A 15,261-nucleotide genomic window follows, 5' to 3' on the forward strand; every position below is an offset into this window, starting at 1 on the left:
AAAATCAATATTTTCATAGATCAAACAATTATTTTTGTGGGAAATTTGATGCTCTACAAAAAAGGTCTCTTAACATTTCTCATGAAATTCACTCCTTTAAAAGTTATTCGACATTGAAATTACTTTTGAATACAATTTCAATGTTAGGGCTCAAATTTTCAGGATAATTTTTATTTGTCGTCATGAACAATGTTTTTACAGTACCATTAAAAAAAAAAATTCTTCGTTTTTTTGGCCCAGTCTAATACACATAGGAAAAAATGTTGTCATTTTGTTAAATCACTTTCACTCTCCTTCTCTCTCTCTCTCTCTTATTATCTCTCGCTCTTTCAGTCTCGCTAACATGAGTGTAAAATTAGCATTACGGACTCAAATATTCGCCCGTACATTATTTCTCACCGTTATTAAAATCCGATTGAAATCATTTTTTTTTTTTTCTCTGTTTTTCTTACAAAATTTTCTTCAAGAATAAATATTTATAGTCTTTGGAGGCGCTGCATATGTTGCCCAACGTACAAATATGTATATACATATCAAGGAACAACCGTTTCAGGCTTGTGGTGGATTTTCTCTCCGTTTTGTTTTTTTTTTTTTTTTTCCTTTTCTGTGCAATTTCAATACGTCTGACACGATTATCGTAAAAATCTAAACGGATTGTGATAATTCACGACGATTTATCGTTAACATATCAATTGAACGTATTGTATTAGCGGGGAAAAAACAGAAACGAAAATGAATTGATTAATAAATAAAAAAAAAACTGCATTCAAATTAAAAATCCATCTAAACCTCCGTATTATGTTCTCTCGCGAATTATATTATAATGCGCATACACGCGGTTTTATATGTATACTGTATAGTATGATATTTACAATTGGAAGGTGAAAAAGAAGGAAGAACAAACATTTGTTGTCTGAAATAAAAAGAAATACTACAATCCAAGAGAAAACGAATTGTATGAAAAAAGTAAAAAATTGGAAAGTAAGCAGGATGAAAGAAAAATAAAAAAAAAAGAGGAGAAAATAATAATATTAATAATACTAATAATAGTAATAAATATACAAGCTAATAATACAAGAATGTCGCAAGTGTGTTTAACCTCTAACTAAAATTTTCAATTTTTGTTTCTGCATATTTGCAGAACGGAATTGATGTATGGTACGTTCGGTTTACGAAGATGACGTCGAGGTGCATCCTGATATTTCTGCGTTGTTGCTGGTCTGTTTGGCGACGTCATCAGACGACGACGAGGAGGATGACGATGAAGTGGAGACAATTTTCTTGCTGCTAGAATCGTAAGCCTTTCGCGAACGCCAGAAGTCTGCAATAAAGAAGACGGGACACGATTAAAGGGGTTAAACATTGGTGAGTCAGTAATTGGAATAAGTAAAACGGATCGCTAATTGATACGTAAGCGCGTACGATGCGCATAATGCGTTACGAAAGGAGTTCGCGTTTTTTTTTTTTTTGAAAATAGACCAGAAGTGCAGTTACGTCGGGTGGTGATGGTAGAGCACAAGTGTTCAAACGGCGCGTAATCCGGGTGCACTGTAGCAAACATAACGCGACATGCGGGTCGTATCGCTACTCAGCACCCAGCATCTGTGTTATTCGGTTGGGCATTATGCATGCGGTATACCCGCCCATAATGGACACATGGAAAGCTTGAATGGATAGGTGCTCGAAGGCCCGTGAAATCCCTTCGAGGAATTCACTCGCGCGCGTATCGCACGTTCCTCTTTTAATCACGCCCAACGCGAATACGCAACTCGATACGTCCTGCATCCTTCGATTCTCGCTATCGAGAGACCAGATCTGTTATTGGAGTGGTCATCAGAAAAAGAGGTATAAAAGAAGAGATACAAGCAGAAAACCTGGATGGATTAACCAATTTTTTTCCAAAATCTAATCAGTTTTAAGTCGGACCATGTCGAAGCACTTTAACAAGTTTCTTCTAAATCGGTCGATCTCTTTTCGAGTTATTATCGGACAAAGAAATTCAATTTTCCCGAATAGCTCAGAAATTGCTCTTCGCGTTTTGCTCAAAATCTGATCGCAGCTCTAACAAGTCAGGAAGAACCTTACCGATTGATTGTATTAAATTAGATTAGATAGTTATTTATTCTTTAGCGAAGCTTTGGAACAGTAACGACATTAGCGTCGATGGTTATGCATTTGAGTTAAGCATGTACCGATATTTGGTAAATACAAGTTTCGTAGGAAATTGAGAAAATAAACCGCCGATTCGCTGACGTGATATTTTCGGATAAAATATTGACGAGAGACTGAAAATGATCAGATGTGATTCCCTAGATCCTAATTGACAACTGGTCTTCTCCCTTTCAGTAGTAATTTTAAGAACCTAACTAGCCGAACGAAAATATGAAAAGAGACTCTCGTAGTCTGGTGTCCATCGCTGGTTTTGAAACGACCAAAGGCCAGCTTTGCACGCGGTGCGCAATAGCCCGAGGAAATCGTTCAGCCCTCTCTTTTACGTATAACTATGGTGGGTCCATCACTACCCTATTTTGGTCAGGTAGCACCTGAGGAGGATAAGGATGAGGTTGAAGAGTAGGGAGAAGAGGAGAGAAGGGGAGGGAAGAAAGAGAGTCCCGCCTCTGGGTCCGAGGCGAGTTTAAGGTACACGTGACAGCAGGTGCGCCCTTGTCCCAACTTGAAATAACCGGATTCGAGGTGCAGAGCTGCCTGGTGACCGAAAATTTGGCGGGAAATTTCCTCTCGACCAGCTATCTTGCGAGATAGCCTTGATTGCTGATTCGGTTATTTAAGGTTTAGCAGCATTGATCGTCGGCTCGAAGCGAGAAGCAAATACTTGACCGACGCGGCGTGGTCTAGGTTGTAGGTACAGGTATAGGTGCCCACTTCTGTTTGCGGAAACAAAGTGCATTCCTTTAAAATCTTTAATAGGCCGAGTGCCGTGGCTAACCTGGTTTTGGTTGCGTTTATAAAAAGAAAGAGAGAAAAATAGAAAGAGAGTGTTTTTAGAGCAGTCCCTCGATAGCGAAGGGAAGGAAGGAACGTTGAAAGTATGGGCTGCCCGACGTTCTTAGATAACTAATGCATACGAACTGACCTGAGCTGGATAGAAAAAGCAACCGCGAACTCAGTGACAGTAAAAACAAAAACACTCTAAACCAAGAACTTCTCTGATCTTGCCCAAAGATTATACGTCCTTGATGCATTATACAACACATTTGCCGCTCGATTCTTCTCGAGTGAAATCGTACACTTGATTACACTCCGGATGATTTGATCAAAGAATAACAACGTCTTCTTGGATCGCCGGAGCGATTCAAGTGTTTAGGTTGATAATTGAAAAACCAATCCGTCGGAATCTTTTGTGCGCTACTTTTAACGATCGCGATGTCGGGCCATACGGCGGGGCATTTCGCGAGCGCGTTTATAAACTGACAGAATTTGGTGGATTCTTTAGATTTTTGGCGGGAGTCTAGCCGTAGTCTGGTTCTTCTGACCGCCACCGCCGTCACATCTGTTTCCTTACAACAACCAACGTCTCGAGGTTCTTTTAAGAAATATTGTGAAAAAGGTGGAAGCAGAGGGTAACCCCTGGCGGCCCACCTCCTTTTCTTTTCTTTTCTCTTCTCTTCTTTTCTCTTCTCGTCTTTTTTTCCTTTCCTTTACTTCTCTTTTCTATTCTTTCCTCGTCGCGTGGTTCTGCTCACTACCTTTTTCGTGACCGTGGAAGGAAATCGTGGGAGTCTTTCAACCGTTGTGTCTTTCACCGTGGCTCGGTGAAGTGACATTTTTACCCGCCAAAATTTCCCCTCTTCTTTGATCAGCGTGCAGTACTTCTTGTTCTTGAAATTCTCAAAACTTGTGCTCGACGACCAGTTTCTGGAGAAGTTTGCAACAGCCGTCATCGTTATCGTCGCCTTTCTCTTACCGTGTCAACCAATCGTATCGGTGGATTCTATCCCCGATTAACAAAGACCTTAAAACGCAGGCAGGCGTTTACCTAGGTATTCGAGTGTGAAGAGGGACCCATCGCGTTGCGACGCACGCCGCGCACGTTTTTCTATATTATGAAAATTCCATGCGCGTATGGTTAGTTGTAGGTTGAGGCAGATGGCGCACGACCTCTCCAAGGTCTTTCCTTATGGTGTTAGATCGCGTGTTTCCTTTTTCTTCTTCCCTTCCTTGCGCTCTCTACTCTTCTGCCTTTTTCTATCTTAGTCTCTCCTTTCTCTTCCTTCTTTCCTTCCTTCCTTCTTTTAAAGGCTGATTTTAATCGTGGGAAAAGACGTTTGAAACGTATACCGACCACAGCACAGTCTGCATCAAAGTGTTGTAGGTAAAGAGGAAAAAAATGGAAAAAGAAGTAGTAGTAGGAGGAGAGAGCAGGTGGTGCATTTAAAGCCACTGCACAATCCATCGGCGGTAGAGTATTTAATTTGTTTACAATACGATCTATACGCTTTTCCGGATCGAGAAGATGATTTTCCAGAGTACGGAAAGTTTTCCTGTTCGAGTTTTCACTTTCTTTATTCTCTACGCACTCTCAAAAAGTGTTCTCTTCCCGATTGAGAACGGTGCAGGAAACAAATAGGAAAAAGATAACGAAACCACTTGAATGACGTCCGTATAATTATAATACGCGGGTAAAAAAGAGAAGAATAATCTCCTATCTGTAACAAGCAGTAAAATTCTTGCTCTTTCTTCTATACAGATATTGGTCTCTTTTTTGGTATACGTATCTATATATGTATCTATACGTATACAAGCCTAGGAACGAGTCGACCTATCAGGGCGAAAGAAACGGTGATACGAAGTAAAAAAGAATGGAAACTGTTTAGAAGAAAGAGAATTGTTTCGAGAAAAGAAAGGGGGGAGGGGAGTAGAAAAATACCACAGGAAATATCTTTCGATGCCGCGCATTCTTCTCGGGAAAGAATTAGGCCTGTATATAAAGGGCATTCCACCTTCACCGTTTTCGGTTACCAGAGATGAATCACGAAAATCGTTCGGCGTTGTTGGCTCATGACTCACCGAGCAATTCACTCCGAGAAGAGATATTTTTTTCTCTTATACCTTTTCTTCTTTTCTCTTCTTCCCTTTCGTCTTCCTCTCTTTACTTTTACAATATCCGAGACCATATGGCGCTGGATCATGCAAACAGAGACGAGACTCTCTCGATAGCTGAACGTGTACTCCGGATAGTGATAATAACGAACGAATCGCCGCGTAGCTGCGTAGGTGTGAAAAAAGTGACGAAGATGCGAGGCGGTTGTGCTTCGTTGCTCGAATCGAGTCGAAACGGTAGCCCGAAACGCGCAGCATCACCTCAGCCGGAGGATCGTAGGTACATACCGATGTGTAAAACAAGGAGCTGAAACCGGGAAGAATCAAGTCCGATTCTACACACTTGGGGTATAGGTAGGAGGGCGAAACCTGTTTCGGCCTGAAAGAGCCACGCGACCATGGCTATACCGGCGACTACCAATACATGCCGGCTCTACCCCTGACCCGACGCAACCCGCGTCTCTCCTACGACCGTTGCACCGCGACTCGTTATTTCCCGCCAAAATCGAAGGGGCCGAGTACTCGATCGGCGATCGGCCTCGTTTTCGGGGTGCAGGACCACGTAAGCACGAATTGGTTGATTCGCGAATCGACGAGCCGATGGTCGGGATCATTGCTCAAATCTTCGACGCTGACTCGACACGTTACGCTGCATCGCAGTAACGAGAGTATAACCTAAATTAAGTCGTACGGTTTGATTGAGTTACGACTTTAACAATTACCGTGACCGAGGGAGAGAGCTGGTGATCTGTTTAAAACTGTGTCTGATCTGATTCTTTACGACACCGGGCCGTTTGTTGCCTCTTCACCACGATGAACAGTCACGTAATAATCGAGTCGTAAAATCAGTCGACATCGTCGAACAACGAGAGGAAACGAATGAGGGGAATATTCAGGACCCGTGCAGCAGCGTGAGAAAATCAGTGCATGCGTACAATCAGCTGAATATACGATAAATGATTCGAGTCGTTTCGTACGTGTCCGTAAGCTTGTGTGATTTTTTTTATTCAAACATACCGTGGATGTTCGTCTGCCGCGAATACGGGGTAGACCTCTTCCTCGGGGATTTGTTGCCGGTCCTAGGCTTGCTTTTTGCTGCTCCGCACTTGTTCTCCTTGTCCTCCGAGGACCGCGGATCGACGCCCCATCTTCTCGAAAATTTTGCCCTTTCCATCTCCAACGCCTCCTGAAGAAGATCGACCGTATCCTTGGCGTTCGGCTGGCCGAAAAGACATCGAGGTACCGTGGAAACCAGGGACGGCGGTAACACCGTGAAGTGCACCTCACGGCACATCGAGGCTGCGAGCATTGTTTCGAATCGCGAATTTTCCCCCTCCGGCGCCTCTCGTGGCTTTGATTTTCTTTGACTCGTCGTTGTTGCGAAATTTTCCGTTCGTTTTATCGTTCGAAAAGTTGGCAAGGAAGAGTATGGTAATATTTATTCTTCACACCGACACTTGAAAATCTAGCTGCCTGTCCTGTTTACCGGATGAAATCCCCCAGTTTACTTTGAAAAATAAACTCGAAGAAGTGGTAAAATCTGAAGGGTAAAGAAAAAGACAACAAACTGAACTCTTAATATGTAGCGTCTAGTCCCTAAACCTCTGACGACCGGTGCGTTCGGTGGTCAGACTTATTCTGGCTTCCATGGGGTGCGTGCAGGCGCAGGCACCAAGTGAAAAGGTCTCGGCGATCAGCCACGAGGCTTCCCCACCATGTTCTTTAACTCGATTCAAATCTGATTGGTGCGCCGTTTTAAATGCGCGGTAAAAAGCGCGCGGACATCCATACACTCAACGGATTACGTGTCATTATATGTATAAATGCTGGGTAGGTGTACAGTTTGCATAAGCTGTTTACTATTTACGAGCAATTTTTAAAACCCGGAACAACGACACCTTTTCTATACATAGGTATATATATGTAATACACGAAATATATACATAGGTATATATATGTAAAAAACAAACATGTGTGTATTCTATATGAGTATATGGTTATATAGAAACATGGCACGAACTACCTTTTCGATTATTATTATTACTGTTGTTGTTATTATTATCGCTGTCATTATTCTTTCTTATAAGCAGCTCCTCGCATACACCAGACACGAATTGAATTGTATGATGAAATCCTTACTGAATTGACTTGAACTTAGAATGGGTACGATTATTAAAGGCGTTCGTTTTAGAACGTGGGCAGAACAAGTAACTTCCAAAGACAAAATGAAACTTTCGAAATAGAAATGAATAAAAATATCGTTATGATATCTTTCCGTCGTGGAAGAAGAATCTTCAAGTTAGAGAACGCGTGAGGAAAAAAGAAACTTTTCTTCACCATGGAAGGCGAGATGAATTGACCAAACATAGAGGCTTTGAAAAGATTCTCGATAGGTGTTCAGATTGTTCAGGTATATTTTATTCTGAAAATCTGCAATTATTGCATATGCATTATGGACTTTGATTTTATCCATGCCTTCAGCGTGAATTGATTTTATCGCAACACGGTCACGGCTCGACTTGACCTCTGTGCAGAACAATTACAACGATCATAGACCGCGAATCGGGATTCCAAAAATTATAGATCATCGATATATCAACGCTGGGAAAAAATGTACGACTATCATGAATGGCGACGTTATAGGGTGTTTCACCCGTGCGTGATGCGGTCTGAGAATGCACCTTGCTTCCTGGTGCTGCAGAGTGTCTCTCAGTACCCACGTTTCATACCTGCAGCACCGTCTCGGACCGAGAGAGAGAGAGCGAGAGAGGGAGAGAGAGAGAGATACATATACGCTTGGCTATGGGGATTGTGGGTATCACGGTGGTGCTGGGGCAGGTCGTATGGGGGTAAATTTGACCGTTACGAAAGCCGATCCCGAGGGAGATCTACTCGCACTGCCATACGTGCCCTGCACCCTCCTCCGCACATCGCTGTTCGTACCCACGCTCGCTTTCCTTCTCTCGCGATGTGCGACGATCTGTACCGTAGGCTGGATGGTCGGCTGGTTGGTACGCTCTCTGCGCATGCATGCGGGCCTGCGACAGGTGGACCAACACCATGAACGACCGTCACGGCCGCGATCTAACCATCCCGATGTACATACGTGCGTGTAACGCGTTCTACACTCGTGAACTAGGTGTCTGGTGCATAGGTGCCGGGGTGAACCGTGTCGGGATTTAATTGCGGAACCGAGAATATATTATCTCGAACGTATAAACGTGCGCTGCGAGGCTTTGAAAAGAATCCGTTTCAAACACCATGTAGTTCATGTTCCGAGATATCATTACGCGATATTGCAATTTTCAACGGTCAGGATTTGCACGTGAGGTTCTCGCAGCGTAGATGAAAATAATTCTTAATAAACAGTAAACGTTCTGCTTTGCAAATTTCTTTCTAAGAATAGACCGAGATTGTCCAGCTACACTCTATGGAGAATGTCTGTTCACTAGCTGTAAGAATAAAAAAAAGAATTATGAGATTTATTATTCAAGGAATATCTAAAGATTCTTGACAAGAATAATAATTTCATGACGTAACCACAAAATTCTCCACGCGGAGAAAGATTGAATCAGAGTCGATACACCGCATGAGCACCTTGCTTTAACTTTGCTACGAGGAACACGCAGGACTAACTCTCGGGGGTCTTTCTTACCGGGCGGGCATTGTTGGCACTGGGGGGTGTAATGACGTCACGTTCTCAGCACCGGCTTCCGTCATGGTCTGGAGACCGCGCGTAGGATATACCGGAAGTTGTATCAAGTGTGTAGGGGAGGTCCCGATTACCTTGGCTCGAAACCCGCAGGGACGAACTCTTGGTACGCGTCTTTTTACTCCCGTACACGTATGAACGAAGGCCTCAGCTGCCCTTCGGGAAGATTTGAACTATGGGCTTTTCACACAGTTCACATGTGCGGCGGGGGAGTAAAGTGCTTTAATCGACTAACGGTTTTTCGGTTAACCGCTTCGTCCGATGATGCGATTCTCGCTTGACTCAACCGTCGTTTCTGTAGGTTGATACTACACCCACTCCAGATGTCGAGGATGAACTTGCACTCTAATTGTGTAGCCAAGCTCGCCGAACATCGAGCTCGATTACGTTACGTCTGTAGATATCGTGAGAGACCCTTCGGTGAGCTTCGTGAAAAAATATCGGAACGATAAAAACCCGATGAGCTGTTGAAGTTGAAAATAGAATTGACGCTAGGCCCGTCGATGACGATATTCCTGTCCGTTCGAGAGAGCGTTGCGAAGCGGCGCGGTGCTTCCAAAGGCGGTTGGATCGTTGAGCGGGTCAGTACTCGCGGGTAAAAAACTGAACCGCCTTGAATTATTTTCCTCTCCCAGCGCAACGCGGTACCGGGACCTGGATATTCCCGCGCCGGATACACCGAGCTAACGACGACGACGCTCTCAGTTGCCAGGGAAATCTCGGCTCAAATAGCATCCGTCAAAGGCGCCCACCTCCTCTCTGTTTACCTGTCCGTCCATCCGAGAACCCATTATGAGCCGCCTTTCGCGCAGCCAATTCCAACTTCCGCTCTGCCAATCGTCAGGTTGGAGCAATTTAACTTCTACGACGTCGAGATTCGTGCGTTCTCGGCTCTCCGACTCGCCACGGTGATTTGATCGGCTTCTTTTTCTTCTTTGTTATTAAATCTGAGAAAGGGTGAAGCGAATAGCGCAGTGTCAATAAGTTTGGGTCTTCGGTGTTCGTGTGGGATTAGTCATGCATCGTGTATGCTCTTTTCTCACTTTATCAGAAGAGTTGGAAACACTTTTATTTAAGATCAAGTACAGTGCCAACGACAGCTGATGAAGCATCGCGTTTGCCGTTCATTCGCCGAGTATCCCGAGCGACGAAAGTTTCAAGTCTACCCTTTTGGAAGGCGGTAGAGAGCGACAGAGAGAGAGAGAGAGAGAAAGAGAGCAAATCGTTTCACATCTGCCTGGCCGCAGGGTGTAGCTAACCTTTCTTCGTAATCGCTGCGAATGGTCAAGCGGCCTCGCATCTATGGCGTAGATTTTACGCAGTGAAGCTCCAAACAACAGCGGAGAAAAGTTACGAGGGCCGTGTATCTTTGAACAGATTTTACGCCATGAAATTTGCGGATTCCAGAGCTTCTTACCTACGGCTTAGGCACATACTCGCTGGTCGTTGACTCATCGGCTCACCGACTGCGCCCAGAGTGGACCCAGTGATGTAAATTCTTTGTCCCGCGTTAAAGAAGCCGAATGTTTGTGAAATTTGATACACGAGGTTCTTGAAGCAGAGGCTGCAGATCCTGAGCGGTTATCCGCTGGCCACGATACATCGGGAAATCGTTTTTCATCTGCTTGTTCACCCACCCTACGTCGGTATTCAATGCTGGTGAGTGAAGGGTGAAGATTTGGTGAAAATGATGAAAAGGGAGAGAGAGGTTGCAACTGGAGTCTGTGCAGCAGCGGGCATTAAATGTGAAAGGGGTTTTGTCAATGTGACAGCATGGCAGTTTCCGTTTTTCGGGAAATGAGAGAAGGACCGTGCGTGCACATCCATGGCACAAATACGCGCGTACCTATACCCACATTTTAATAAACAGCTCTCTTGCGGCAGCTGTTGCCGTATGCAGATGCCATCGCCGAATTGAGTGCTGCAGTAGGAATTTGGCTCTCATCTTGAGAGCGAGGCTCCCTCATATTTTTTACCATATTAAACAGCCGAAAACAGCACGCGACCCTCCGAAGGAAACGGACGCGAAGACGAGGTACGAGAAAAAATGTATAAAGAAGAAAACCAAGAAGTAAAATAATAAAAAAAAGACAAAAAAAAAAAAAAATTGAGTGGAACCGCGTATCCTCAGAGTGCTGCTGCCGTACTCCTGAAGAGCTCCGAGAGAACGACTGCTCGAGTGTATCTTAAATACTTTCAGCGCCTGGTCAATCGGCTACTCACGTTACGTCCGTAGCGTTTAACGCGCTTAGTTCAGGCGTCGACTCGCAAGTCCCGCGCGCTGTTTTAACACCATTTATGTAATGTATCCGGTAATAATTGGCACGAATTGTCATACACCGTGAAATTGTTCGGTAGGGTGAGTATGCCAAAGGGACACGCTTAACGCAGGATGTTCACGGTGGTTGCGTGCGGCTTCGGGATCCCTCGATTTCCATAAAAACTGCTCGTACCGCTCCACAACGTGAGAACAATTATCAGAGTTTTTTTCCAGTTTCTTCGAGGTCGTTCTTATCTACCGATCTGGCGTCAAGGGTTACTGATCATCGTTGGACGTAATATTCGTCTCAATGATCAGCAGATTGCGACGAGTCAATATTTTAGTTTTTGTCGAAATCGTGTCGTAAATCATGATCGAGCATCTGTTTTGCCAACTCTTTGGGTTTAAGTATCGTTTTTACTGTTTTTGTCTATCGAAAAAGTCGGTTGCCGGCTCTTGGCCAGTTTGATTTTTTTTTCCCGCAACCATCTGCCGGAGTGCGTTTCTCCGTTTCTCCTCTCCTCTCCTCTCCGTCTTCCTCTTCCTCTTCCTCTTCCTCTCTTCTCTTTGCCTTGCCCTCCTCCGTCCTCATCTCTCTATCTCCGACGCTCCTATCGCGATAAATAAGGACCGGGAGAAAAGACAGCTGGATGTGTGTATCCCAGTTGTCGGTTGGGCTCTCACTCCCTGGTTGCGGTCTGTTCGTGGGGGTGTGAGATCGCTATCCTGGGACGTCGTGCTCTCCTTCCCTCTCCCTTGGTGCAGAGGGTGCTCGGTCTGGTCTGGCCAGATGCTGGAAGTAATTAAACATCCTGTTCCTCCAGGCAGCTTCCTGCAATGCGCCACCCTCGGCTCTCAGCCCAGATTTTTCACGTACCTACGCTTACCGATCGCCGCGAGAAATCCGTTGATGCTGCCCGGGCCGTGACTCGCTGCACCAACGATCACTTTTTTCCCGCCTGTTTCTTCGAACGATAACGGTTGAACCGCGGCAGCCTTCCTTCCTTCCTCCCGCCACTCCTTGAGGTGCAGGCGGGATAAAAGCGGCAGGTGCACCGGGCTCATTAAACACGCCCTGCATCTGCGCCAAGCGTTCTCGATTTCTCGATCCTCGATTCTCGAGACGTCGCCGTCACGTCTGCATTCCTCAAACAAACACCCACCGATTTTCTCAGACTTCTTCCCTGAAAAGGCGGGCTGAAAAAATAAACACCCAAGCACATTGTTTCCTTACCCGGGTCCGTCTCAGCTTCGACCATTCTGGATTCTGGCGCGTGGCTACCTTCCTTGACGCGCGTGCCGAGGCTGCTGCCCTCCAGATGCACGAGAGGATCGACGGATGCACTTTTTTTGCCTTCGTCCATCGCGCACTTATCTTATACGTTAGCGCCACCGCGTCCCAAACGCTGTTCATAAATCATTTGGTTCGTACGGAAAATTTATTTTCAAATTTAAATGTCTGCAGGTCCTTCCTACACTCGATGACGCTCTCCTCAGAGACCTGCGACTGGCTGCATTTTTTCAGTCATTTTTCTTCCCCACCTCCCATGTAAATGCTTTTTTCCGCACCTTGCCGACGACGACACCGTTCTCGCTACGATAATCCCGCCGGTGATTCGAAGAAGGAATATAATAGACGAACGGACCTTTAAAATTTAAAGGGAGCCCCGCTTCTCCTTGGGCTCGGATCGAACAGCTGACGATCCCAACGCCACAAACCTCCGACACTTGACTATAGGTACAAATCTGAAAAGCGACGGCCTTCCGGGAAAACGAAACGCCTTGTTCACCTTCGCAGTTGGTCGAAAACAGCCTGTAAGTATCTCTAATTTGCTTTTTTTCATCTCGGTTTTTTTACGCTGGGTTTAATTTTGCCGTAAACTGCATGGTAGATCCATAGCAGCATCGAAATAATACCTGGAGCGAAAAACGCAATGAACGGAAAATTCGTCGCGTGTTTAGAGTGGCTGCGGAGAGTTCACTGTGCATGTATGACGGCATATGGCGCTGCAACAAGCTTATATTATAGAATTTATTTTCATAGCGGGAGTTTGAAAGCTTACATGCGTTTACATGCAACGATGCCCTTAATATAAATAACGAGATGCGACCGCACGTTTTATTCCTTCCGTTTCTTTTTTTTTCATTCTTCACATCACATTCATGTTCGTGTAAAACTGACACCCCATATGGGGTGTCTATGTATTTAATACACAACATCTGATCTCCTGTATACTGTACGATATATCTCGTGTATATCATAAAGTTCACATCGTCAAGCCTGCTGTTTGCTTTCTGAATTGAACAATATATAATAATTAAACGGATAAAATGTGGAATAGGACGAAAGTAGAATAATCGCTGAGATAGAGTCATCACCGTCATCATATATATATTTACTTCCGTTTATACGGAGTAATTAAACCTAAATGACTAGCGCAATTATTGTCAGCCAACTGCAGACGACGAGCTTCCGATTAAAATCAAAACAAACATGCGTTCTGTGGGGTTTACCAACCTATAATCATCCCCCAATTGACGATGTGATGAATCGAGGGTGGTTGTTTCGGTTAATGCAAACAAAGTTCTTAATTGGCTCTCGAAATGTGTACAAAAAATTTTCAATACCGTAAAAAAATGTATATCTATCATACTTGCACAGGAATTTCATAGTCTCCACTACTACAACACACTGTAACGGTAAAAAATATCGTGGGAACGAAAAGTATTTGAGCATTGTGCAGATCGAGAATCAACCGTCCGTCGAGCTTGTTATACGATCGGCAATTACGGCTAATTGGTTTTCCAGGAGATGTATTAAATGTATCGGCGGGGGGTGGATATCGGATTAGCAAACGAGGCAGGACGACGATTAGTATAATCTACTGAAAATTAGGGTCGCAAATTAATCATTGTGTGAAAATCGCAGTACAGGTGATTAGCATTTATGGCTCAGCTAATTATAACCCAGATAGCTGTAACACTGTGTGTTTCAATTCGAAGTATCTTTTTCTCGGTATATCGAGTGTCGTTTTAAAGAGTTAGAATTTCAACTTGCCGGACTCGTCAATTTTATTGTGTTCTACCATGGACCGTTTATCCCCGAGCACGGGTTTGTTATGCACAAACGAAACTTCGCGTGCAATGGTTCGTTGCTCACGGTACGCCGACCAAAAAACGAAAACGGCGCCCTTCTCGTTCGGGATCCTCGGGGATTCCCTCCTCGCGTGGCATCATCATCCCAGCAACGCCCCCCATTTAGCACCTGGATATCATATCCGAACATTTATGGTAACAGCTGCGGAACCTTCAACGATGAGAACCAACGATATTACCGCGCCTGATGCAAATCGACGATGATACACGCGTGAATTCGTTACCCCGGCTCTTCAATCAGAGATATCATGGATCTATATAACTGCAATGTATGGAGGAAGATAAAATTCTTCTCGTGTTTCAGTTACTCACTGTGGGAACATCCTGCGGCTGCCTTTACGACACCACGCAATGTCGCAGTTCAATGTGAAAAACTTAATTATATCTTATTCACTTTGCAAAATAATTCCAGGTCAACGATTTACCTGCAGAGAGTGAGAGTCCGTTCGGTGCAGATACTGTATAATCCATTTCACATGGACTCGGTATTGGTTCACACGATCGAACAGATGACGCCACGTGTTAAATGGTGCAGTTTGAAAATTGCCTGTATCTATCCATGTATGTACAGTTTACCCCCAAGCAGCGTTTTAGGGTAGGTAAACTGAATTATTAACGGAGAAACGGAGAGGCGGGAATCGTAGGGGGATACGACTGGGTTTTCTAGTTGGGATAATGAGTACAATTATGAATCGGTGGTCCTTCGAATTGTGGTCGTTATACCGAGTAATTAAAGGGAGTTTTTCCCATCGCCATATGCATTCCCAACTTCCACTCCGCTTCCAGACTTTCCGGTGCTATGCACCCGTCGTCCCTAAGCCTGCATCCGAAATCTGTTGATCCCTTTCTTTCCGCGCCTTTGCAATACTCGTTTTTCAATTCATTTTAACGATTCATTATTGAGAATTAAAGATTCGAGAATGATAACTAATAATTGAATAGTGTTTTTTACATGTCTACGATTATTCATATTTCAATTGATAGTTGAGAAAATTTTTCGTAATATTATTTAATTATTGAGCGTATGACTATTTCGATTCGACACAATGAATTCTCTGCTCAAAATTTCTTT

At 44.4% G+C, this 15,261-nt stretch overlaps 2 protein-coding genes across 3 annotated transcripts in view; one reads left to right on the forward strand and one right to left on the reverse strand.

Annotated features, from left to right (window-relative positions):
• Positions 1-15,261, forward strand: part of Hipk (Homeodomain interacting protein kinase) — a 123,408-nt gene that overhangs the window by 59,036 nt on the left and 49,111 nt on the right. For both annotated transcript variants that reach the window (XM_046621119.2, XM_046621120.2), the window contains exon 4: positions 1,142-1,365. The gene's annotated coding sequence lies outside the window, so the exon portion shown is untranslated. The remainder of the gene's footprint in view (positions 1-1,141; positions 1,366-15,261) is intronic.
• LOC124216548 (uncharacterized) lies at positions 308-6,690 on the reverse strand. Its single transcript, XM_046621145.2, has 2 exons — positions 6,079-6,690; positions 308-1,321 (listed from the first exon to the last, which is right to left on the reverse strand). Exons 1-2 carry the CDS (start codon positions 6,368-6,370, stop codon positions 1,170-1,172), a joined length of 444 nt encoding a protein of 147 aa, XP_046477101.1. The 5' UTR covers positions 6,371-6,690; the 3' UTR covers positions 308-1,169.

Source organism: Neodiprion pinetum, chromosome 4, assembly GCF_021155775.2.
Source record: "Neodiprion pinetum isolate iyNeoPine1 chromosome 4, iyNeoPine1.2, whole genome shotgun sequence".
Taxonomy (NCBI): domain Eukaryota; kingdom Metazoa; phylum Arthropoda; class Insecta; order Hymenoptera; family Diprionidae; genus Neodiprion; species Neodiprion pinetum.